The sequence below is a fragment of the Acipenser ruthenus genome, chromosome 3, assembly GCF_902713425.1.
Source record: "Acipenser ruthenus chromosome 3, fAciRut3.2 maternal haplotype, whole genome shotgun sequence".
Classification (NCBI taxonomy): Eukaryota; Metazoa; Chordata; class Actinopteri; order Acipenseriformes; family Acipenseridae; genus Acipenser; species Acipenser ruthenus.
Window position 1 is genome coordinate 43,109,175 of NC_081191.1, and position 26,348 is coordinate 43,135,522.

General features: G+C 40.6%; 2 protein-coding genes across 11 annotated transcripts in view; one reads left to right on the forward strand and one right to left on the reverse strand.

Annotated features, from left to right (window-relative positions):
* Positions 1-6,814: 6,814 nt before the first annotated feature.
* On the reverse strand, positions 6,815-23,422 carry LOC117394755 (uncharacterized). Of its 5 annotated transcripts, none has more exons than XM_033993280.3 (11): positions 23,283-23,422; positions 21,225-21,328; positions 19,207-19,302; positions 18,783-18,844; positions 17,996-18,133; positions 16,717-16,858; positions 12,856-13,041; positions 11,868-11,963; positions 11,257-11,332; positions 9,750-9,891; positions 6,815-8,110 (listed from the first exon to the last, which is right to left on the reverse strand). In XM_033993280.3, the coding sequence occupies exons 2-11, from the start codon at positions 21,326-21,328 to the stop codon at positions 7,878-7,880; spliced, it is 1,275 nt and encodes a 424-aa protein (XP_033849171.3). In that variant the 5' UTR covers positions 23,283-23,422; the 3' UTR covers positions 6,815-7,877. The 5 variants fall into 5 exon arrangements, with proteins under 5 accessions (XP_033849171.3, XP_034776655.2, XP_058868944.1 ...); XM_034920764.2 differs by having other exon boundaries at positions 11,868-11,960; positions 23,223-23,331; XM_059012961.1 differs by having other exon boundaries at positions 23,223-23,331.
* Positions 23,423-23,660: 238 nt separating this feature from the next.
* The window catches only part of LOC117394754 (histone-lysine N-methyltransferase SETD2-like), a 131,938-nt gene continuing 129,250 nt past the window's right edge, over positions 23,661-26,348 (forward strand). For 5 of the 6 annotated variants that reach the window (XM_033993275.3, XM_033993274.3, XM_033993273.3 and 2 more), the window contains exon 1: positions 23,661-24,020. Coding sequence is in view for 3 of the 6 variants with exons in the window: in XM_033993273.3 (XP_033849164.2) it covers positions 23,986-24,020 (35 nt within the window). In the remaining 3 variants the exon portion in view is untranslated. The remainder of the gene's footprint in view (positions 24,021-26,348) is intronic. The other variant, XM_059012960.1, reaches the window with a different exon arrangement.

Genomic DNA, 26,348 nt, shown 5'->3' on the forward strand with positions numbered 1-26,348 from the left:
CAGAGTGATCAGTTACCTGGATGACTGGCAGATATGTGCCGAGTCACCAGCATAGGCAGTGTTGCACATGAGACTGGTCACCAACCAACGGTTAGGTAGCACAGTGAATCAGTTGAAAAACCGCTTAAAGCCCTCTCAAAGCGCTGTCTATCTTGGCGTAAGCCTCAATTGCAGAAACATGATCGCCAATTTGTCAGACAACAGAATCCAGAGGCTAACTGTCTGCTTGGTGCTGTTTGAACTCAACGCAGCGGTGAGGGTACTGATCTTTCAGAGACTTCTGGGCCTGATGACAGCAGCACCCCAGATCCTCCCCTCTTATGCATGCGTCCTCTCCAAGCCTGGTTCAACCAGAGGGTCCCGCACCCTGTCTTAGAATGCCACTGTTTAATTAGAGTCTCGTCGCTGTATGGAGGCTCTCGTGGTGGAAAGAAACAGCTCATCTGTGCTTGGGCACGGCTCTGAGCGCTGTCCGGAACGGGTTTGGAGTGCAGGGAGTGTGGGAACCCCCAGGGGAGGGTCTTCACATAAATGTTTTGAAGCTGCGGGCAGTTCATCTGGCCCTGCAGCAATTTTTTCCAGAGATACAAGGGAGACATGTGCTGATACGTACAGACAACACCACAGTGGTGGCTTATATCAACCACCAGGGGGTTCTCCGGTCTCTCGGTCTCAATCGTGTTGCCCGGGAGCGTTTGCTATGGGCTCACGACCACTTGCTTTCAGTAAAAGCAGTTCACCTGCCAGGGGTGAGGTACTGGACGGCAGGGCCCCCACAGTTCGGAATGGTGACTTCACCCAGAGGTTAGGAACCTCATCTGGGAGAGGATCGGGTGTGCACAGATATATCTCTTTGCGACCCAGGGGTCCACCCATTGTTCCCACTGGTATTCCCTAGTGGAGAGCGGTCACCCCGCTCGGCATAGACGCGCTGGCCCACAGATGGCCCAGGACTCTGCTCTAATGCTTTCCCACCATTGCCACTGCTTCCACTGTGCGTGGAGAAGATGAAGCAAGATAGGGCCCGGGTATTCTTAGTAGCCCTAAAGTGGCCCAGCTCCTGTACGGTCAAACCATGGGAACTGCCGGCCCGTCGCGACTTGCTGAACCAGGCGCGGGGGACTCTGGCACCGAGATCTAACACCTCTGCAGCTTTGGGTCTGGCCCCTGAGTGGAGACATTGAGCCATCTCGGGTTATCTGACAAAGTCATTTAGATGCTTCAGAATGCCAGAGCAGCGTCTACACGCTCCCAGTATGGCTATAAATGGTGTGTATTCCTGACGTGGTGTCAGTCACGTGAACTGGCGGATATACTGCAATTTTTGCAGGACCTTTTTGATAAAGGGAAATCTCCCTCCACGCTTTCTCAGCTATCCATGTTAAAACTGACTCAGTTTCCCCCAGGAGCACATTTCCTGGTGACCTTGTTCCTTGCTGACGACTTAATGTGGTGCTGGATGCGCTTACAAAACCAACATTTGAGCCCCAGCCCCACCCCCACCCCCACCCCCACCCCCACCCCCCAGTAGTTAGGAGGTTCAGTGACTCTTATAGATCATCCTTAAGAACTGAAAAGCACTAAAAAAAGATTTCTCATAATTTATTAAGCTCCTTTAGTATTTTAAAAACGCCTGTACAGTATTGCCTGTATTAAAGTCTGTGGGGCTACAGAATCGTAAACTCTTCATAGTTACCCTTTGGGAAGTGGGTGCAGCTCTCCACATCATTGAGACCAGTAATAAGAACCAGATTGCAAAGCAGTGAAAATGTATTCCTGGGGAAAACACTTCAGAGAGCCTGGACTTCATTAGATACAAAGAACTCAGATCTGATTAACACAACTGCATTAAACAATCCTCAAGAATCAGGTATTATTAGAATCATTACCTGGGGACCTACTACCTTCTCTGCATACAGAAGCAAAGCAAGGCCTGGTAATATGTTGGCCTCAATGCACTTTGTCCTGTATAGAGTCCTACCCTTATAAAAGTTTACCATGGTAACTTTGTATCAATTTTTATTTTATATAGTGCCTTTCATAGTGGACCACCATCACAAAGCGCTTTACAAGATGCAGTAACAATAAGAAAAGCCATAATACTTTAAATACAGATAAATGCATAATACATGCTATACAGTTTAAAAAAAAAACTGCATAATACATGATAGTAGCATAATACATGAAATAGTAGCCACAACACAGCAGCTAATAGCAGATATCAGGCTTAAAGAGCATGGAAAGCAAGAGAGAACAGGTGGGTCTTGAGAGTTGATTTAAAGCGAGCGACGGTGGGAGCATCACACATCAAAGCTGGGAGAGAGTTCCAAAGAGTCGGTGCCATGAAGCTAAACGAGTGTTCTCCAAGTGTGGTGCACTTTTGCTTGGGCATAACAAGCAGGCCAGAGTCAGAGGACCTCAGCTTGCGGGCAGGGACATGGTGGATCAGCAAGTTGAGGAGGTACTCGGGACCTGTGTGATGAAGGTCATTGTAGGTGAGCAGGAGAGTTTTGAAAGTAATCCTGAACTTTACAAGTAGCCAGTGCAGCTGGGCAAGACAGGGGGTGATGTGATCACGTTTTTTACATCTGGTAAGGATCCTGGCAGCGGCATTCTGAACTAGCTGCAGTCGGTTTATGATGCGTGCCAGGAGACCACCATATAGAGAGTTGCAGTAGTCGAGTCGAGAGGAGACAAATGCATGACAAAGTATCTCTGCATCCTGGAGGGAAAGGTAGGGACAGACTTTGGAGATGTTTTGAAGATGGTAGAAGGAAGATTTGGCCACAGAGGAGATGTGGGCATCAAAGGAGAGGTTGCTGTCAAGAAGTACACCAAGGCTTCGTACTGCGGGGCAAGGCAGCAGCAGACAGTTTCCGAGGTTCAAGGCAGCCGAATAGATTTTTAAGTTTTAGATCCTACTGGAAGGAGTTCAGATTTGCTAGTGTTGAGCTGAAGAAAACTGGCGGACACGCAGGCCTCGATGTCTTGAATGCAAGTCGAGAGCCGGACCATGGCAGAGGGGCTACCAGGGTCGTGCTTTAAGTAGAGCTGGGTGTCGTCAGCATAGGAGTGAAACATGAGGCTGTGTTGGTGGATGAGGTGATCCAAAGGGAAGCATGTAGATATTGAAGAGAAGGGGCCCAAGAACAGATCCTGTGTAACTCGGTCAAGCTTAAGGGCAGCAGGAACCGAGCCAGAGTCCAGAGTCCAGGGACAGGTTGAGAGTGTGCATAATAGAGGGAGCAAGATCAGAAGCACAGAGACGGACGAGTTTAATCGGCCCGGGGTCCAGGGGACACGTGGCAGTAGTTGATTTCAACAGTAAGCCGGAGACATCAGCAATGGAGAGAGGAGAGAAGGAGGAGAGGGCAGGAGGGACAACCGGAGGAGTGTCAAGGTGTTCAAGTAGTAGACTGGGTTTGTGGTGAGAAAGCGTAGAATAGATGTTGTCAATTTTGTTTCCGAAAGAAAGAGGAGAAATCATGTCAGGTAAGAGAGGAGGATGAACAGGAGATTGATCTGTCAGTGGCTGGATGTAGGATTTGGTCAGTGGTCTTAAAGACAGCATTGGGTTTACTGTGTTCCATAGTTATGATTTCAGAGAGGTACTTCACCCTGGCCGCGCCGAGACGACCTCCACTTGTGCTCAAGCTTGCGGCAGGCAGACTTAAGCACTCGAAGATCGAGGGTGTACCATGGACAGTTTCAATCTTTCATGACGGTTCTGGTTGTAAGCGGGGCAACAGTGTTGATGATATGAGTAAGGGGTGGCATTGTAGAGGGTCACAGCATCATCAACTGAGGACGGGAGAGTACCAGTTAGAGGGAATGCAGAGACACATTCCGAGAGTTTCAGAGGATTCAGCAGATTCTTGGGATGTAAGAAGATAACAGTATCAATAGCGGAGGAGGAAGCAGGGAGATTAATATTAGAAGTGATTAAGAAATGGTCAGAGAGAGATATATCTGAGACTGAGAAATTGTAGATATCAAGGCCCCTGGTGATCAGCAGATTTAGGGTGTGTTGAAGTCGGTCATTAGGGTGGAGGAAGGCAAGTCAACATGAATGTTGAAGTCACCTAGAGTAGGATTGTCAGTAGAAGTGCAGACGAGGGAGAGGAATTCTGAAAACAAAAGCAGAGTTGCTCTTTGGTGGACAGTAGATAACAGCAAGATTGAGGGACAAGGGAGAGGGGAGCTTGATGGCGAGATGCTCAAATGAAGGCAGGCAAAGAAAGAACTGAGGAAGCAAGCACAGAATTTGTCAAAGAGGGAATAGCCCTTTGGGGTGGCTAGATGCAGCGAGTGCATGTCGTTTACACTGCCAGGTTTCAGTAAGACAGAGAAGACCAAGATTGGTATCGGTTAGAAGGTCTCTGAGAAGCAGATTTGTTATTTAGAGAGCAACAATTGAAAAAGGAGATTTTCAAGTTTAAGCAGGCAACATAGGGGGAGAAGAAGTTAGTAACAGTATGTGCAGCAGGTACTTACCAGTGTTCATTTTGGGAGTGGAGAACGAGTGAGCTCGCTTTGTCCAGGGGATCCAGACGTTAGGTGTCAAAGTAGGAATGAGGCCTATAGGAGCCATTGGGAGGGAGTTGAGAAAGATCCTCGCTCCACCTGCCCTCGCTGTGACTGCCACAGCTCAGACTGCCCTTGGACGTGTGGCCCTTAGACGGCTGGCGTTCTAAGACACTGCTTGCCAGTTTATACTATCCTGTAGGCCTAGAGCCCTATACTTAACACACGTTTCTAATCAGCCTCCCAATTCAACACAGCTCAGCATACAAAGGAATTCTAAATTACTATGTTTAAGTGCAGTCTGGTTACCTTAACAAGCAAAGATTTAAACTATTCAAATTAACTGTAATTCACTTACCTATTTCAATGTTGTTTTTGCCAGCGGTTGGAAACACACGCGTCTCTGCAGGGTATTGTGCTGTCCAGACATGAGATGGTAAACTAGATGTTCCATCTCTTCTCTACCTCTCATCTGAAGTTTGGTGGTCGTGTTTACATGCAGGGCTACCACCCAAAATATAACATCATTATTCTTTTTCGGTCAAGGAGAAGTAGGCCCACCTACTAATTCTCACTTGAGTGACAGCTTTCTATCAAACTAAGTTGGTGTTCAAGTTACCTTGAACATTAAACATCAATGGTGTAGTTGCATCAATGTAATCCATACCCTTATTTATATTTTTGTACTCTGTACCATTAAATCTTGTAATTTTTGTACAATACCTACTTACCTAGAATAACATTTTCTAATGACAATCATATTTGTTTTGTTAGCTATATTAACAAAACTGATTGCATAAAGGAAATAGTATTTAGACCAAACAATAAATATTCAGCTTGTTTATTACTAATGTGATAAAGTTAGCAGTGAAGGAAATAGTTAACCCAAGTTTCATTCTCCTCCAACAATGTGTCGGTATTTGGGTTACTTTTATTGAGATCAACTGCTAAAGATCCCTGAGATCCCTGTATCACCTCTGTGGTTTGCAGCCGCAGCTCGGGTCACACAGCTACTTGAAGGCTGCAGGATCTGTGCAGACAGCTGCCTCTGCCTTGTGGCCTTGAAGCACACTACTAGAACAACACCAGGACTACTCAGACTATGATCCTCGTATTATTTATTTTCCAGTTATAAAACACGAAGATGTACAACCTGGTAGTGTGGGATTTCTCAGTACAATACTCAATTTAGGCAATGTAAAACTGTTCACATTGGAATTAGTATGACTGGTTAGATTAGGATACTCAAAGCATGTACTACAGTCTTTAACTCCTATCTATCCGATTTTGAAACCCCACATTTACTGTATTCCCCAAGTGTCTTAATAGCAACAATAAGAATAATTTACTGTATCTTCAAAGGTCAAAGAACATTACTGACAACATTAAATACTTTATGAAGAGACAATTAACTCCTTGGAAGGCTAAATAAAAAATACATTGGTTATGTCTCACTTAGCAAACCAATTCCAACACCATCTTCCCAATGGATAATCAAACCTCTTCCTTACCTGCTCCTTAGTCTCACAAAAGGAACAGGAGGCAAGCGGCTGCAGCACTTTAAAACTTTAAATAGCCAATACAACAGTGAAGGAGCAATAACATTATAACCGTGCCGGTGTCCACTACTTAGCCAAACAGGAAGGAACTGAATGAAAGCATCATAAGTCTATGTGAACGATTGCTCTGCAGTTTCATGGTTTCAGACTCTGTGTGCAGTAATTTGACTGTTTATTTTACTTTATTTCATTTTTTTCTTCACTAAAGCCTCTCCTGACAAAGGGATGATATCAATGGAATAAATGAAACGGTACTACAACAAGACAAAGGATTGTGCATGAGATATCAATTCATGTTCACAAACAAGCACCCCTGACAATAAAGCACTGACTGACAAACAATGTAAACCAGTGCACACACCTACAGAGGTAATAATCAGGTAATAACCACACAGTACCTGAAAGGCTAAAATATTTATTTAAAATCAATAATTTATTGAATCCACTATTCTAGTTTCTCTTATCGCATGACTGCCTGCCATCCTTTTAAAGAGTATAGCTAGACTTGTCTTATCCCTGTCTCCCGATAGTCACAAGGGTTGAGTGTAAGTTTGAACCAGACTTTAGACTACAAGTTTAAAAATTGTAGTGCAGATCACAGCTACGCAGGGAAACTTATAATGTTTATAGTGGATGTAAGACAAATACTCACAATGTTAATAAACAATTGTGAAAGATCGTTGCTCACACGGGTTCGTGCCCCTTTAAAATTACAACCCAGCACAGAGAAATTTAGTTTTTAAGCGCGGTTGCACTATTTTTAATTACACACAAAAACAAACACAAAATAAACAAACACCTAACTCCGTTTTGGAGCACTTACTACACAGGTTAATCCCTAACTAACTTTCAGGACGGCTAAGCCGTTTACCTGACACCACAAACAAAACAAACCACGCAGGTCTCCAGCACTTATTTTTATATGACTGCTCAGAAGCAGAACACCTCTCTTCTGCTTCCTTCTACTCAGCAGCCCTGATCAGCTTAACTGATCCTCTTTTATACCCTGCCCTGGTCCCAATTCCTAATTACTGCCCAGGTGCAGGGGATAATTAAATCATAAAACAGTTGAATTAAACAATAAAACAATTAACAACTAACTAACAGAAGCACAAAACAATTAAACAATAAACAAAACACATAACAATTAAATACAAAAGGTGCATTTTTTTTCTTTTTTCTTCTTCAGGGAGGTTTTAACCCCCTCCCTGCTGTCTCACACAACACGCAGCCTTACACAATATATACATCATTTATTTAAAAATTACACAACACCTTTAAACAATAATTTAATATCTTTATCAATGACACTCGTTTGGCAAACAGGCATGACAAATCACACGGTGTTGCACAGGGCTTGATCATGCAAGTTCCACACATTTCATCATTCAGTCTCCTAGATTACATGTGTCCCTTGTACTGCTGGAGATTGAGATGCCTTAGACAGTTGGTCCCCCTGCTTATGACCATTCACTAGTTATTACTAGCTTCCCTTTTCAGCATATACATTCGCATGGGTTCAGTGAAAGTAATGCAGCTCGGAAATATCTAATGATCAGGTCCTGTCAATTAGACCTAATACCCCAAATCACATATGATGTCCTCTGAACCATATGCAGATTTGGCATGGAATGACACTCAAGATACCATGCTAATTGACATATCCAGTGACTAATTTTTACAGATTTTTTTTCATGTTTTGAAATCATGTTTTGAAATTATTAAGAACATGAAGTAGGCAACAATATGTAATACTGTGTCACTCCTCCATGTCTGTCTGTGTGGCTGTCCTCCTCACTCCTCCCCTGCACGGTACTCTTCTGTGACAGTCCGCAGCGTGTCAAAGGCCTGCAGGAAGTCCTGGTCCTCACAGCCATAGCGGTGGTACCAGTGCAAGTAGGCGCGTGCCTGGAACATGTCATGTGCGCGCTCGCCGACTCTCTGCAGCAGGTCCGTCACACTGCTGTGGTTAGAGCACACGGTGAGTGAGCGAGAGGAAGGGCTGGGACTCACCACATCCTGCGGGTCTGCAAACAAACAGGGGCGTCACTCACAGCAACATCCACAAGCACACTGCTCAGTGTAGGATGGAAATCACATGAGAGTAAAATGTGTTGGTTAAAATGATTGAAGAGATAAAGCATGTGCAAAAATGCATGGAATAAAACATGGTAAACAATTAACCAAAGAGATTGGTTAATGGTCGGTTGCGGGCTAAATTCTACTGATAATTAGCAAGATAACAAACACAGACAAGTAAGCCTCTAATACCTTGGAACAGGATGGCAGAGGATACTGGCGTTCTCAAGACTCAGAGACAGGGTATTTTAGCAAACAGGGGGGTTATTTTAATAAACCAAAACATAAATAAAAAAAAAAAAACGCCACACAGCAAAATAAAGGGCACAGATTCCAAAACAAAGATTTAAACAAAAATATCTTAAAAACATACAAAACTCAGAGTCAGGAAGGCAGCAAACACACAGCCACCAGTGCTTCTCTTTTGTTCTCTCAGGTGCTGCAGCATGGCCAGCTTTATATTGGCCAGGTGGGCCAATTAAATAATTAATTATATAATCCCCCAATTTGGTGATTGGGGTCATGTGTTTAATTGGCAGTCATTCCAGCGCTGGTCTGTAGCTCCACTCCAGAGCCAGAATGGTCGCCCATCACGTGACCCCTTCCATTAAAGGGGCAGGACAATTTTGCCCTGCCACATACCTCCAGGATCATTAGTGAATCAGTCTGAAGGCTCTCTCTGGGACTGAGGTAATCTGATCAATTGCCCATCTATGTTAACACTAGTGGAACGTATTGTATCTAAACAATAATGTTCAAAGTAGAATGTAATGTGGGTATTTGGAACTAATAAATAGCAAACGTTAAAATATGAACCATGGTTTGGTCTCATCCTTCTAGCGTAACAAAGTTGTTAATTCCATGTTTACCTTAATTTATACACCTTACAACTGGAGTCTGACACACTGTCTAATCAGGGTCACTAATCCTGTACCAGGTACCCTCAATTAAGTGTATTACTGAATCTCCTCTATACCATGTTGTGATGAGTGCAATCAGTTAGGAGTAGATTTAGCAGACGCTAAATGCTTAGACGCAAGTTTCGCGAATGCCATCTTCATTAATTGTACACTGAAGGTGGCACTAGCAGAAACGTTTGCCTTCTTGCCTTATTTCCTTATATTATTTTTTTACTACAGTGTATTACAGAGAGATTATCTCATGAAAGACAGATGGGCAGCACTTTCATAGTCCAGCAGGGAGATACATAAGAACAGAAGTACATTTACAAACAAGAGGTCATTCATCTCATCAATGCTCGTCCGGTTTCTAGAAGCTGATTGATTTCAAAACTTTGTAATGTTGCGTCTTTAAGGATCTCAGTAATTCAGTATCAACAACATGGCTAAAGCATTCTATACACTCACCATTCTCTGTGTAAAGAAGCATATCCTAGTTTCTTTCCTAAGCCTGTCTCCACCTAATCCCCAACTATGTCCTCTTGTTCTGTTTTTTGCAAGTATCGGCTATTGACTGGCATTTTAAAAGACTATTTCAGTCCCACCCCTAGTTTGGGATTTACAGCATCTTCGTACTCAAGCAGAGAGGGCAGTACACACACGGTGACACTTGCTAGCATGCACTGACCTGTCCAATAGTCGATGGGGAAGGGGTTCCAGGCAGCACAGCGGTGACCATGCCTCAGTCTCCGCAGGACAGGGTCTAGAGAGGACAGGAAGGAGTTGCACTGGTCACCCCGAGCAACAGCAAGCACTGCTGAGCTGTAGTGCTGCAAGAGCAGTGAGGTTAAGGAGGCAAAGTCTTCAGTTTCCCTAATAAAGATTGATAACACCCTTTCAGGTAGTTCAGATCAGGACCAAATGCCTCTTAACAGCCATGTCTGTGAAGCAGCGTGGAGCTAGGGAAATACTGGTTTTGAATGCCAAGTCACTAGAGACCTTGGGGAGAACTGAATTTAAGGCTTCTTAGGTATTCTTAAATGTATGTTTATTTCTATACTGAGCATCAAAAGAACCTTATCACTTATATTTGAGCATCAAAAAAAACATATCACTTATATTTGGATAAAATTCACTAGATGTGATCGAAAAATGACAAACTCTGTTTTAGAGCAGGTGCAGTGACTTTTTATTGTGCGGATTAACAATTGACATTATTATTATTATTATTATTATTACTTGTTTATTTAGCAGACGCCTTTATCCAAGGCGACTTACAGAGACTAGGGTGTGCGAACTATGCATCAGCTGCAGAGTCACTTACAATTACATCTCACCCGAAAGACGGAGCACAAGGAGGTTAAGTGACTTGCTCAGGGTCACACAATGAGTCACTGGCTGAGGTGGGATTTGAACCCGGAGACCTCCTGGTTACAAGCCCTTTTCTTTAACCACTGGACCACACAGCCTCCTCATGAAGATGCTGCAAAATGATCTGTCGATCTTGGGCATGTGTTGTGACTCTTGGTCTCCCAATTCGTGGCCTGTCATTGACAGAGTGTGTCTGGTTATACCGTCTCGGCAGGTTTAAAATTGCTGGCTGTGAGCACCCAAGACGGCGTGCCACAGTACGCTGCCCTAGTCCAGTCTCCAAATGCCGATTGCACGAAGGCGCTGCTCTCGACAGACGTGGCATATTGTTTTTTTTCTGTGATTTTCTTTATTGCTTTTATTCAAGCTTGCAATTCAACAGCTGAAATCACTCCATATCCAGTGTCCAATCAACTGTCTCAGTAATTAGGTAATTAAGTGCATATGCTTCAGTCATAGTCACTCAAGTGTGTCATGGTCGAGGATGAAAGATCGAGTGATTAAAAAGAAACCAAAAACATTTCGTCAATATCCATTATTTATATACCTTATTTTTTTCGAAAATAAATGTGTTATAATAGTGATACGTTTCTTTTGATGCTTGGTATATTTACATAACATAAATATTTCTCTTTTCAGAAAAAAAATGTGCTACTGACATCCACTGTGCTATATCCCATATACAAAACTGCAAGTTTGCAATCCACATTTCTTTTAATCTAACTTGGGGACCAATCCTCACTTAACTCCCCAGGACACAGCCTGGAAGTGAGGGCAAAGCTGTGCGATGTGGGAGAGGGGTTTGATGTTGGATGAAAGGATACTGGATTGCCAGATGGAGAGTGGCGTGGTAGCATCTGGAGGGTGGAAGCTGCCAGGCTGTCCCACAGAACGGTGCTTCTGGAAATTAACCAAAAACGTGTATAAAATGTGCAACAGAAGCCTTTACCTCTCAAGACAGAAATAACAGTGTGTCCATCTGCGTATGTATGTGTGTGTGTTTTTGTCATGCAATATTTGTGCATGTGTATATATTTTATTGTCTTTTTGGACACTTCCAATAAAGACAGCAAGCTTCCTATAAAATCTACTTGCCTAGAGGCAACAAATGTATATTGTTTGGAGTTGAACTGCAAGTTAATATGTATCATAGTTGAGTATAAGGTGTATCTTATTACAACAGAAATCATTTCACACAGTTTGAGCAACTTCACTTTGCGGTCCTCTCACCCATACTACACAAGAACACATCTCTAGTATGATAGCTTTTTTTTATACAGTCAGTTATAAACTCTAGTTACATTAAGAGATATAAACATGGTGTTTTTTAACCACAGAATACATTGAGCAATATTTGTCCCATCACTACTTTTAAGAATGCTCACAGCATGTCTGCAGCACTGTCAATAACGTGAGTGTGGTCACAGGGTCCTACCTGGTGTGTGCCTGGGTGGTGTGCAGGAACTTCGTGGCCGGGACGGGACTCACTGACCTCAGCAGCTCCCAGGGCTCCAGACCCAGACTGATCCTGCTGCATACACAGGACAAGCATTAAAAAGGCCTCTTCACAAACCTTTTTAAATCACTCATACATACTTATTTTAAATCTGACCACACAAATCCTGAAAACACAAACTATCTCTTGGATCATGTACATTGGGAATTGTTTGCTTTCCTTTGTTTTTATTTTTGCATTTCTGTTTTTCATTTTCTGTTAACTGTTTTGTATGATTTGTTTCTTTTTTGCTATTGATTTTATAATATGTTATTTCTTGACGCGTTTTCTTGCCAGGACCCTCTTGTAAATGTACTGTATATCTCAAGGGTTCTATTCTAGTTAAATAAATACATTGGAATTCGACATTTGAGGACAGGGAACTTGTCATCAACAGTCATTCTTTAACTACAAATATCTGCTACGTTTTTGTAATTGGATTCTTCTAGTGAACTCCCAGACTCCTTTGCTTTGGCTGTCCTGTCAGTAACCATTGCCTAGATCAGGGTACAGCAAGCTGAGACAACCTTTCTGGACACTCACGAGGGCCGCGTTACCCTGTTTTATATTTGATTATCTCAATGCAATTCTTCTGACCTAGTTTGCCTACTTTTTATTACATCATTTCTCACTGGTTATCTGTAAGGCAATTTCAGACACAACCTCATGTTCACACAACAACCTAGCCCTAGCAATCTCTCACAGGCCAGAGAAAAATCATTTTTTTAAAAGGTATACTGCGTAAAGTGCACACCACAGAGAAAAAGGAGATTACAAAGCCCAGAACATTAGACACAAGGCACACAAAGGAATACTGTATTAAAGTTCATAGATTTTTTGCAGCAAAAACCGTGAATTAGAGACGAAAATTAGGTTGATCATGTTGGGTGACATGTGATCCCTGCAGCTCTGTGTAGCAGCTACCTACCTGGGAGTTGTGAGGTTGTGGACTGGGTACAACAGGCCAGCCAGACAGGATGCTATGTGTGAGTTCATGCTGGACAGGGAGGCCTGTGCCTGGGGGCTGGAGAGCGAGGAGGGGCTGCGGCTCTGCAGAGACAGCACTCGGCTCAGAGCTTCATCGTTGTGGAACAGCAGAACTCCGTCAGCGGATCTGCGGAATCACTCACAGATTAATCATCCAAATTTAAATCCAGCCTCCTGTCCCCTAAACCTTTGGCTAATCTTTGTTTTTTCACAAACATTAATGTATATGGTACTTTTGCAGTAACATTTATGGCAAATTCATATAAAAGCTGATATTTTCAACTTAAAATCTACCGTGGATCAAATTTATTAATGTTTAAATAAATTGTAGATGATATAAGGATTTAAACAAACCTAAATGTAATATCTTTGCTGTACTGGGGAAGTCTGCAAGCCTCTTCTCAGACTTGCCGTCTCTTTCTCTCAACCAGGAAAAGACCCCCACTTATGCTAGCTTCAAAGACTTCCAGCTGTGACCACAAGCTTCATTTTATTGTTTTGAATAAACAAAAATGGTCTGGTTAAGACAAACAGTCTCTCTTTGGAGGTACTTCAAAGAGACTGGCCCACTTGTTCCCAGTACAGTGTAAAGTGACCAAGATATCTGCTTTACAAGGCTTTGTCTGGAGAATATGGGAGTGGTTTGTTCTCAAAGACCACATGACCAATTCTGTTTGCTTTCAAGCTGCCCAATAATGGACCAGAATTTGTATCACGTGACTTTTTATAAACACCCAAGATTCAATTTGAACTAATCATTGATATATGTTCGGGAATCACTGTAGCTATGTGATTGGAAGATCTGGACAAGGAACGCCTGTTTGAGCAGTTTCAAAAATGCTTGTACAAACAGCATCAAACTCTCTTGCTATCCAAAAAAATCTCTTTTCATTCAAGACAAAACTCTTCATTCAACATGAGCTTTGCACATACTCCTTTGCTTGCTATTTCTGAAACCAACAAGCTACAAGGGGGTGGGGGGGGAGATCTTTGAAAGCCTACCATCTGAAACACTAGGGTTACCACATGGCTCCAGATTAACCGGAAGCTTTGAGACAGACCGGGATTTCAAAATTCCCCCTAAATTGAAAGTAATTCACGTATAAATGAGCTCCACCTTTGCTGAGATTAATCCTGCTGTGGTGGAATTGCTTGGGCGCAGCAAACAATTCACACTGATCAGCTGCTTCTGATCAGATCTTAATGAATGAATAGCTAATTTATCGATAGAGCAACGAGATGATGATGCGATTGTATTTGCAGAATAATATGGGCGATTGAATTTTAACAAACAGAAAAAAATAGCGACTGGCTGCAATTCATTCTTAGTATAATACAATTATTTGACGTGCATGCGGGTATTTAAGCACCATTCTTAATTGTAGCTAAGGATGGTTCATTTGCACCTTCATTTATTTCAATTTAGGGGCAAGTTTGAAATCCCGTTCTGTCTCACAGCGTTCGGTTAATCTGGAGCCACATGGTAACCCTATGAAACACACTGCTGTTTGTTGGGATGAACAGCTGCTTGTGTTTTTTTTGTTTTGTTTTTTAAAAAAAGCTTCTAAATATCCCACAGCCAGAAATTCATTTATTTGTGGAACAAATTGTGGAATGAACAACTTTATCCCGAGCATGTTTTAAACATTTTCTAAATTAAAGTTTGGTAACTATATATCGATTTATTAAATGCATAAAAAGTATAGGATTAATTTGTAAATGGTGCATAATGAAATATTACATGAATCCATTGTTTGAACATATCTGGAATTCTTAATCTGATAAAATATATGAATGCGTTTTTTAATGTATTTAGAATTCTGATAAACAAAAAAAAAAGTTTAATACTTTTCTGAACACACTTAACTAATTACAAAATGAGTTATTAAAAATCTTAAGCGGATACTTCTAACCTACCTAATTTTGTAACATAGAAATAAATAAAAGTAATTTTACTTTTTATTTTTGAATGTTATTAAAGCACTGTTAAGCTATAATAATATAATATTGTTTAAAATATTAAATTAGCTATATACAACAAACATAAAAAAGGATATAGAGAAGATATATTAATCTTGGCATTTTAATTGAATTTATTTACATTGACTGATAAAGGCTACGATTTTGTCATGGAGGTCACGGAAATCATGAAAATCGTGAATTTTATTAAAGTCAGTGAAATCTTGGAAATGGATGTAAAAACACATTTGATTGGGCGCTTCTTTATTTCCTTTAAAAAATGCAGTATGTCATGCACTGAAAATACAAATCTGCGAGTATCTGTAAATTGTTTGGTTGCGTATGCGAGAACCATTTACGTGTAATTATGTAGGTCAGCGAATGAGATAGCTGAGCGAGCAAGCATGTAAATGGCTGACAGCTAAAATACTGAAGAATTGCGAAAGCTGTTTTCTGTAAAGACAGAAGAACAAAATGCTCCGGAGAATAGACATGTACTGATTAAAAGAGGCTTTCTTTACAACATGCTGTTTCAGAATCGTGGAAAACTCTAAATCCTGGTTCACACTTCTGTCGCAGATTAATTATTAGATACATTAGGCGCATACAGCTATAAAAACTGTGCAGCTTCACTATTTGCTATACGAAGGATGCATCGTGTTGCAGTCCTTTTCTCTGCGCAAAGCAGTTGCAGCTGTTGTTCATAGTTTAAATACAGACTGCATTCTTGAAATTGGATACAATGACATTTAAGAAGATGTGCTGAGTTTATACCTCTTAGACAAGAGGTTTAAAAAAGGGAGAATTACAAACATTAATTTGAGAGATGTGGGTATATGACATTGAGAGATATTTTAGGTATTTTAGAATGACAGGTATGACGATCTGTTAAGGCTGTACACCTTTCCAAGATTGTAGATTACATCATTACGACTTGTCACACAGGGTTGGAGACCCTTGACTCGGACCTGAAATGATGTCAGAGTCTGAAGTATGTACTGTAAGTTTTGTCCTCTAAAGTAACATTTAAACTTGTCAGCAGTCAAGAGCAATATTCTTTATATTATTGGTTTTTGTGTACTATTTAAAAGCTCTTGTGTATGTTGATGTAGCTAAAACTACATTATTTGGTGACCTTTCTGTGAATTATTGCTTTTTTGCCGCACCTCGCCCGTGAAATGTACTAAAAATTACTGTGCCAAAGAACGTAGTCTTAACTATAATTAATTTATATACTAACCCAATGTAGTTTACTTCATTTACCGTAGATAATCAATATTAAGTTAAAATATCCACTACACTATACTATTTTTTTGAACAAATTTGATACAATACCTTTATATGGGCAGCAGGTGGAGTAGTGGTTAGGGCTCTGGACTCTTGCCCAGAGGGTTGTGGGTTCAATCCCCAGTGGGGGACACTGCTGTTGTACCCTTGAGCAAGGTACTTTACCTAGATTGCTCCAGTAAAAACCCAACTGTATAAATGGGTAATTGTATGTAAAAATAATGTGATATCTGTGTAATGTGAAATAATGTATAATGTGATATCTTGTAACAATTGTAAGTCGCCCTGGATAAGGGCGTCTGCTAAGAAATAAATAAATAATAATAATAATAATAATAATAATAATAATGATAATAATAATAATAATAAGAAACAGCCTGTGAACCTAAATGTCCTTGTTAAAAAATATATATATATATCGAATTAACTAAAAACCCTGACAACCCCTCTTTTGTGGTGGCAGGTTATTCCTGGTGATCATCAGCTTCAAACACAAAGAACCACAAATATACAGTAGATACACACAGACAGGCACAGGCAGAGTGCAGTCAGGTACCTTTGCAGAGCTGCGAGGCAGAGCAGAGTGTTGTAGTGCTGTAGGGGGCTCTCCCCTGCCTGGTGCGGGGCCACAGAAACAGAGAGGATGTGACCCACAGGATACGCCTCCCTGATCTCTTCACACAGACGAGCACCTAACCCTAAAGAGAGAAGCAAAACACACTGTCACACGCTGACCCCCACTTCAGCTGGAGGAATAAAATGGTCATGTCCTGAAGGTTCCACTCCAATCCACAAGGGTGAAGCACCCGCTGACATCTACAGTATACTGTACTTACTTTTTATACTGTGGCTGGAGCCTTAATTACCCATTAAACAATAATTATTAAACAATTATTATTAAGGCTCCAGCCACATTCCCATGGGCTTTACCAGCTACACTTTACGAGACCGGCTTTTTGCCGGTCTCAAACAAAAAACAATAATGTCGGACGGCTTTCGTCCGTCCGCATACACATATACAAAAATATATAATAATAATACAACACAAATAATAATCATATATAAATAATAAAAGGGGTGGGCACCTTGCCACAGCCATCCTTGATTTTTTCATTATTTCCTCTTAGACAACACTGGAAGAATAAGAGCTACTCGTGTATGAAATCAACTCTTCCTTCTTTTAATCAAGAGCCATCTGTTCACCAATTCCAGCAACCCAGCAAACAACCCGGCTAATCCCCACAGATAATTCAGAGTTGACTGTAGAATTTTTTCTCTTTCCGGGGAAATCAGTCGGTTAAAATATGTGTTAGAATAACACTATGAACAAAAGCAACTTTCTCTTACCCTTTTAGAGCTATCAACATAAAATTATCAAGAAAAAGCATTGCTTTTCAATATGTTGTGTTCATTACAGCTATCAATTAGGCCGAATTCTAATTCCAGTTAATTAATGTTTGCTTTAAGCTCTTTGTTTCAGGTTGAATGAGTAACACAATAACATTTCACTGACCACAATCAATCAATCAATCAATCAGGCAGTATTTATTTTATATAGCGCTTTTCATAGTGGACCACCATCACAAACTGCTTTACAAGAGAGCGAGGAACAATGCATAATACATTAAAATAAAAAAATGCACTGAAATACAGGCAAAGCAAGAGAGACCAAATGGGTCTTGAGAGTTGATTTGAAGCGAGCGACTCAGGCCTGTCCTGCTGTAAAGTAGGTTCAGATTTGCTGAAGACGATGTCTCCCACTGGGTTCACCTCAGTTTTTCATGCATTTCCCTTAAAATAAATAAATAAATAAATAAATAAAATGCAATACTCACCGGCTCCTGTTCCCCCACTCAAACTGTGGAACAGCACTGTCCCTGAATAGCAGTCCCTCCTCTCTGTCTCCTTCCGAAAACTCTCCATGGTCCTCTGCAGCAATCCTCTCTCCCCCTCATTGGGGGGCCCGTAGTACCCTGTCCAATAAACACAGGGCAGCACCCCCTGGGATTTAACATAGTCGCTTTATAACGGAGTCAGGTCCTTTATAACAGTTTACACTGTAAATTTGCAAGGTAATTTTGCAGTTTTCCCAAGGTTACACGATGCATTTATCACAGTTTACTATGGTTTGCCTTTTTTTTTTTTTAAATATGCTTACCATACCTCTATGGGCTTTGCAATGTTTTACTATACTTTGATATGCTTTTACGCAACTGAAAACCTTAATGGAATTGTCTTTCCTTAGGCATATTTTACCCCCAGCTACAATCAATGCAGGGCAAGTATAAAATACGTGGATAGGCATCAAATTATTATATGACACGTGGAATCTACCTGCCATGCACTGTCCTGTTACCCTGCAATAAAACCATATGGTACAGTCATGGAAAAGAGCCATAAAGAGTCCTGATAACAGCTATTACTATGAACCTGGCGACAACAGTCATTCTCGTCTCTGATTTTATCGGAAGACTTATCTCCTTGTACACTCGAAGTGCCCTGCAGTTATCTCCATCTCTTAAACAATGCCCTTCTAGCTTTGCCGGCAGCACAGACAGGCCCCAGTTGTACTGCTCCTCCCCTTGCTCCGTTCTGATGTGGTTCTGGTCCTCCGGGTCTTACCGTAGGCCCAGTTACTGCCCCGCCCTTCTTGTCCCACTATGAGATTGGACTCCCTGAAGCACCTGAAACAGTAGTAATGACCAGTTTTCAGTCCCTTGAGCTGGCAGGTGACTGTAACTGGGGTTTTCATGTTCATATATTGGGTTTGTTTGTTATTAAAGAACATATGTGATCAGTGTGAATTGAGATTAAATTTGTATCAGGTGAGGCTCCCTGAATGAGGCTTAGTTCTAACCACTAGACCACACTGCCACCCAGTTCCTTAGCTCTAACCACTAGGCCACACTCTCTCCCAGTCCCTCAGCTCTAATCACAAGACCACACTGCCTCCCAGTTCCTCTGCTCTAAGCAGTAGACCACACTGCCTCCCAGTCCCTCTGCTCTAACTAGTGGACAACACTGTCCCATGACTAGAAGGTCTCACCCATGTTTTACTAGTTTCTGTGCCTTCCGCAGCACCTTGGGCTCACTGTCAACACAGACTGCACCTAGCTTCCCGTCTCTGCTGAGAAATGGGTACCTGAAAATTCAGAGAAAGAAAGAAATAACCAAATAACAAAATGATTATGTATGTGCACACACAAACACAATCAAAACTCTACAACAAATGTTAAATAAAGCATAGGAACATGTGTCCTTATGTCAAATATAGTTCTGGTACAATTAATCAATGAGTAAAACAATGTGAATTTACTTGAACATCAAGTAAAAAATTTGGCCTATATGAAAACACACACAGAGGTCGTGCTAGCTTTTCCGTTCGTGCACTCCTGAAATGCACATGCCCAAAATTTTGCGTCCCATCCATCAAATATATATTTTAACACAAAGGCTAAGAAACTCCAGGGATGTACATTTTAAAAAAATATCTGTCTGTGTATAGATATACATATAAACACAGACACACCTTTTTCTTTGTTATATATACTAACAGTAGACCGTTCGCATGACAACGAGACAGGATTCTAAGCACTGTTTGTTGCCTTCATCTACATGTGTTTTAATATTTTTCTGCAGTCCAATAACAGCAACAGCATCGCCGTGTCTTTTAAGCGAAGATTCTTGAAAAACTGTACAACCGTGCGTTATGGTTTTATTTTTTTTTCCCCCAGCAGCTCTTTCACACACAGTACATCTTGCTGTCTCGATAAACAAGCCACGGATACTTCATCTCCCATTCAAAATTATAAGAACATATTTTCGTTTGCGTTTTTGTGCATTACTACTGCTTGCAACTGCTTTGGGCACTGTAGTACTCGCAGTCAGAAGTAGATGGCTGAGATGCAGATGAGCGATCTTCTTCATGAGAATCCCTTGAAGATGCTGACTGCTTAGCAAAAAAAAACTTCAGATTGACAACTGACTTGCTGTCAGTGTACATTCTGCACTAGGTATTCATTTTTATCCCTGTTAAACTAGTGCAGAAAATAACAAAAGCACAACATTAAATTAGACGACTGCAAAAATGAAATGAGAGTGAAAAGTAGGACCGGGGATGAACAATTCATGGAATTTGTCAGCTCTGTTTGAAATAAAATTAAAGGGACCAGAATTAGGCTCAGGCAAGATATTAAGGTAAAAGCAAAGATTATTTTGCAATTAACAGCTTTTTCTGAGTTTAATTATGAAACAGAATCAGCTAAATGTGTCACCTGATTAAAAATAAAACCCGAAAACTTCAAGCCCTACTCGTGTGTGTTTGTGTGTTCGCATTTACTTTTTCCAAAATACTTGTTTTATTTCTTAGCAATATGGACCTCTGTTAATATGGGGCATAACACATTATTTTAAAATAAAACACAGTGCATGGTGGGATACTATCATATTAATTTCCAGTGTTCATTGCGCTGCTAGGAACTGTAACCAAACTATTGTAATAGCATTAGTGTGTGTACGCATTACCCCCGACTAAACATGAAATGGTACTTCAGTGTGGACGCTAAAGTTTGAGCTGGATTAATTAAAACGTTTTTGAGTACGGTTCTCGAGATCGATTATGTAGTGTGGACAGGGCCTAAAAATTAATATTGCTGGCAAAGCCAAATATGATGCTTATTGCTGCCACCTACAGGACTGGAGTGTACCTTAATCAGTGCTGTTATACTGCAGAACAGTTTTTTTTTTTTTTTAAAACAAGCAAGTATTTTACGGTCACTGCTGCAGTGTAATAGATTACCACGAATATGCATGTCTGTGTCCCTTTCCATTCTGTGCGTCCCGTGAACGTAAGACAAAATATTTTTCCATCCTCTGCATACATGCATGCATATATACATACATACATACATAAAAACTCTGAAAGACAGAGGTTTAAAAATAAGTTGCTGAGTTTGGTTTTGGTTAGATCAAGCATTAGCTCAGTCTGTGGACTAAAAGCCACACACACACACTGGTACTATACTGGACGAGAGTGAGAGAGGAAGGTAATGGCAGAGAGATCACCTGTCTGCTTCACAGCTGTGGCCAGCTCCCTCAGTAATAATTCTCCACCACTCCTGCCCGATCTGGTTACCACACTGACCAACATGCAGCCAGACCGCAGACATCTGCAGAGGCAAACAAACAAGGATGTTAATATTTCCGAGTTTAAGCCAAGTGTTAAATATTTACTTTTTTTCCAAATCGTTTAACCACTGTCAAAGATATGCATGCAAATATACAGGTCCAGTCCTGCCAGCTATTGAAGAATAAGCTGTCTGACCAATAGCAATTATTTTCACAGGCGCTCTTAAATAATGGCGCTGTACAAGTGAACTCTGTAGGGGTCCCTCTAGATAACTAGCATGAAACCAGACAACCGCCCCCCCCACAGATAAACATCAACTGAGGGAAGTTAAAGGTCAATGCAATCCAACACTAAAAATCAAGTTATAACAAGTAGAATCTCTCTGCCATTCACTTTCATTGGGATTCCAAGTGATTGTCATCCTGCGATAACATGACACTGTATCAGTAAACAAACACCACAAAGGATCCCAATTGACAGCATTTTGACAGCAGCCTATCGCTCAACCCAACGGCTGCATTGACTGAAATCAGATACAGAGCAGAAGCACTAAAATTCAGGACCATAAAAAAGAAAAGGCCAAAACATTTGCGAATGTATTGAGTGTACCACACTTTTTCCACTTAGAAGGCTGTTATCTCTATGCGCCATGTAGTTATCACTTAAAAAAACAATACAAACAAACAGGCCAAGGAAAAGACACTTTTCTCTGTCAAAAGAGGGCCCAATAACTTCCCTACAGCCATGATAAATTTTCCCCAACTGTCAAAAGTCAATGACCATGGCAGACATCCAGCAAATTGACTGAAATATTAATATCTAATGGAAAAGTCTGTTATTCTTCACATTGGCATGAATGGCAGCTGTTTTTTATGATTATTTTGAAAAAAAAATCCCCTTCAGCAATGGTTTAACAAATTGAAAGTGCAACTCCTGTAATTATGCAGTTACATGCACATGAACACAGGCTCCCCTACAATGTGAACTAACTAACTAAAGCTAACAGTTCTAATTATTTTCATTTCAATGCCTAACCCTCACTTTTCAAAGCAATATTCTCAAAATGCCTTAGTGTTTTATGTTGATCTTTTTGTGATTTCTAGACTGAACTGAAATTGTATTGAGAATAACATGGGTCCTATTTTAAAGACAGTGCGTATGCCTTAACCATCCATGTACCTTGACTGATTGCTTCGTTTAATAACAAATAAAGCCGCTTATCTAAGTTTAGTAGATAGATGACTAGCTTCACACATCCAGATTAATGATAATATTTGACTACCTAATGTTAATTTAGTCAAAGTAGTGCAAGACTAATGCTAATCCAGGTCTGTGAAACCATTTGAAAATGTTTAACCCTTTGTGGAGTCACGTATCACTTTAACTGTAACACACGCGTTTCAATGAAAACGTTCACTTGCTTTAGAATTAATAGCCCTCTCTATTATATTTTACTTTTGTATTCAATTCACCTTGCGTGGTGCTGCAGACCTACTTATCCTATTTAACCAACAGTCTCAAGAAAATGAACCAAATTTACAGACTGATTAGTGGAGTTAACATCATCCCCTCCCCCTTCCTTTGAGCGCCACACTTAGGGGTGTTTCTGATGTTTTCGTGTATTGAATAAGTTGTATTTGCCTTGTATAGTCCCCAGCCCCTCTTTCTTCTTTTAATTTAATGTTTCTATAAAAATGTTACTGCAACCAACCGTTAAATAAATAAATAAATCACTTACTGCGTAATAAGTTTTGGCAAAACGTATCAACTGTGACAAAAAATTAAAGCAACGTTTGAAACCAAATATAAATAACACAACAATCAAATATCCGTTAGTACTCAATACGAATTTAGCTAACAACACACAAGTGACAGTTGAGATTACAGTACTAAACGATGTCTTCAGTTCACAGATCGCAAAAGTTCTGATATACCATCCTGTGGTGACAGCATGATGTGCATTTGAAAGCTGAACTTTTCCCCCTAGACAAAACCTTTTTTTTTTAAGTAGTTTTCCTTCTTCTAAATCTGTTTCGCTGCAGTTTCGGCGACCATCCAGGTTACAGCCGGTGCGGGATTGGTTGGTAGGAAGTTTTCAGTTTCCGTTTCGAAGGGAGAACAACGAGACAGAGAGTGAGAGTTAAATAAACCAAACTGTGCCTCTGTGTACACCTGAACCTATGCAACGAGTTTCATTTCGCCCAAAACGTTTATAGAATTGCAGTTCCATTTCCACCCTCCACTACCAAAAAAATAAAATGTGTAGGGAAATGAAATCCAAATAAACACTGATTACACGGAATAACACAAGACCGACATCACTACCCATACCCCCTTACTTCCCCTCTGTGTAACAAGACCTGGGAAAGACTACGGTTGTGAGGTCGTCACTACATGAGGTTGTAATACAACTTGCATGGTGGTGAACGACGAAGAAGGAGGAGCCGCACTGGGTAAATTATATTAAATTGGAACTTTAAAAACGGAATACAAGTAGGACACTTTTTTTTTTTTTTAAACGAACCGTATATATATATATATTTATCGATACTACACGGTTGCATTGACCCGGTCGCACAGATTCTATCTGTTTTGCCTGTTTGATGAATCTCGTTTCGAGAAGTTCCCGGTTTGGAAATAGGATTTGTTGGATGTTTTTGAGTGAAAAGAAAGGACAGTTTCTTATCGGCGGTGAAGATGGGGGACTTTTATGACCCAGAGCATCCGACGGAGTGAGTATATAGATATATTTTTATTTGTATACCGTATTTATTCAGTGCATGCATACGTAGCACCACAACATAAAACAAACAACAAAACATAACACACAGCATGAAAATAACACGAGTTTAAAAAACGATCCCGAGACAGACTGTGATTTTTGTTTTGTGCTCATTTTACCGCGCATTAAAAATCATTCTCTAAAAGGGGAGTTCGCTAACCGTGTTGTTTTGATGGAATAGTGGAGGTGTCGTGCGGGTGAGTATTGAAGAATGCCTTTGGCATAAACACAAGAGGCACACTTTGCATTTCAACAGCGTGTAAAACTAAACGCCTGTCCAGCACCGTATTCCCACAGTATAATTGGTGTAAAGCATTTATTCTTCACCCAAACTGTGCTTTTGGCGGGGAATGTAAGGAAACAGGAGAGCGGCACAACAACACTCGATACAACAGGCCTAGCTCCATTTGTAAGTAGGCCCGGATCCGCGTACTAAAGTAGAACTATCAGCCCACCTGTGAATGACTCCAGTGAGGGCTTGGGAGCTTTATTCGGTCGTGTAGTTATATATGTGGTTATACACAGACAGACCAATTTGTAATATATAAGAGCAGTTATATATTGCTCGTGTATTACAAATACGTGTACAGTGTTTACATTCCAAGCATTTACCTTTGTTTTTAATCTGTAGGGTAATGCATTGTTCTAGGTAATAATTTACTAGACCGGGCATAAAATAAAAACACCTTGTCGGAATTTTAAAAAGGGGTGAAAAAAACCCAACTTATTTTTACAATATGTTTTATTAAGAGATAAAACAATATGGGGACACAGTAGTAAGTGTGCTTATAATGTCAAGTGAGTGGTGAGAAATGGCTTCTTTCTGTGTTACGATAAAAACACTCCCACAAGCACAACGAAACAAAGAAGACATCAAAATAATTAGCCAGGGAATGACACGATGCTTTTGCTAAGGCAAACGACCTCACAAAGCACGGTGTCTGAACTATCGGTTTAGAAACGCAGCTCTGAGGGCGATTGTCTTCTTTTTTCCCTCATTAGGGATACACCTAGGTCTGCCTTGAGTTACATTGCCGAGTCTGCTTTTGTGCTGTTCTAGTTTAGCACTTTATCGTAGTTAATGAGAGACTGCAGTGGTAAAGTGTTATCAAGAAGGTTCTTTACACGATTTTGATAGTATGAAATGTTTTTCAAACATGATTACTAGCAACTACACTATTTTATTATTATTATTATTATTATTATTATTATTATTATTATTATTATTATTAGTCGTAGTAGGCTACTATTTGTTTATTTAGCAGACGCCTTTGTCCAAAGCGACTTACAGAGACTATGAAACATTCCTGACCTCTCTTATGGTAGCCTAAAATTAAATGTCAGAAAAAAAAGTAAATACTCTCCCGCCGAGGATGCATAGGGGTCATTCACGTAATCATATAGGGTTACTTAAGCCCTTGCGTAAAAAAAAAAAAAAAAATGTTGTAAAGCCTAGAAACATAACGATAGCGTTATTTGTGGTGTCATCCCCAGCATGGAAAGAAGTACTGGCATTTTTACTACCGTCAGACACTGTCTCGCCATTTGGAGAGCGTAAGTTACACATCGCAGCTTTTCTTTTGGATGCACAGACACAGCACCTGCCCTGCTGGTACCTTTTTCACAATCACACCTTAGAAATTCCTCCACAGAACTGGTGCCACTTTAGCTGGAATGTAGTGGACGCACAAGGGTACATACATTAACCCCCCCCAGAAAAAACCCCAAAACGAAACAAAAAAAAAAACCCAACAACTTTGTACTAGATTTTCACATAAGTCTTGGCAAACAGATGTTGATGACAGCCATATTGGTTGACAGATGAAAATGAAGAAACAATGTTGATATCTTTTATTGGATGAACATAAGTTTAAAAACTCAAGTTTTCAGCACTACACAGGCCCCTTCATCAGGAGAAATTGTGTTTGAGAAGTAGTGTAGACTGCATATCTAGATGATTCGGTTGGCAGGTTCAAAGGCTTACAGCACAAACATGTTTTGGAATACCTGTAAACATTACTATGGCATACATTAGGCCATTGGTGAAGCCTCCTGGGGTTTAAAAAATTGTACCCACCATTTTCTCATTGCCGATTTGCCTTAAATTGTATTTATTTGGTCACCTTTCCCATGTCTTTTTTATGGCAATTGCAAATTGCAATTATTCTGAGCTGTTCTGGGTTCTTGAGTTATCATTTTTTTCTTTATCTGTCTTTACCAGTTTGTGAGTTTGTCTGGGAAATTGTAACAGTTCAAGACCTAACAGACTTCCTAATTC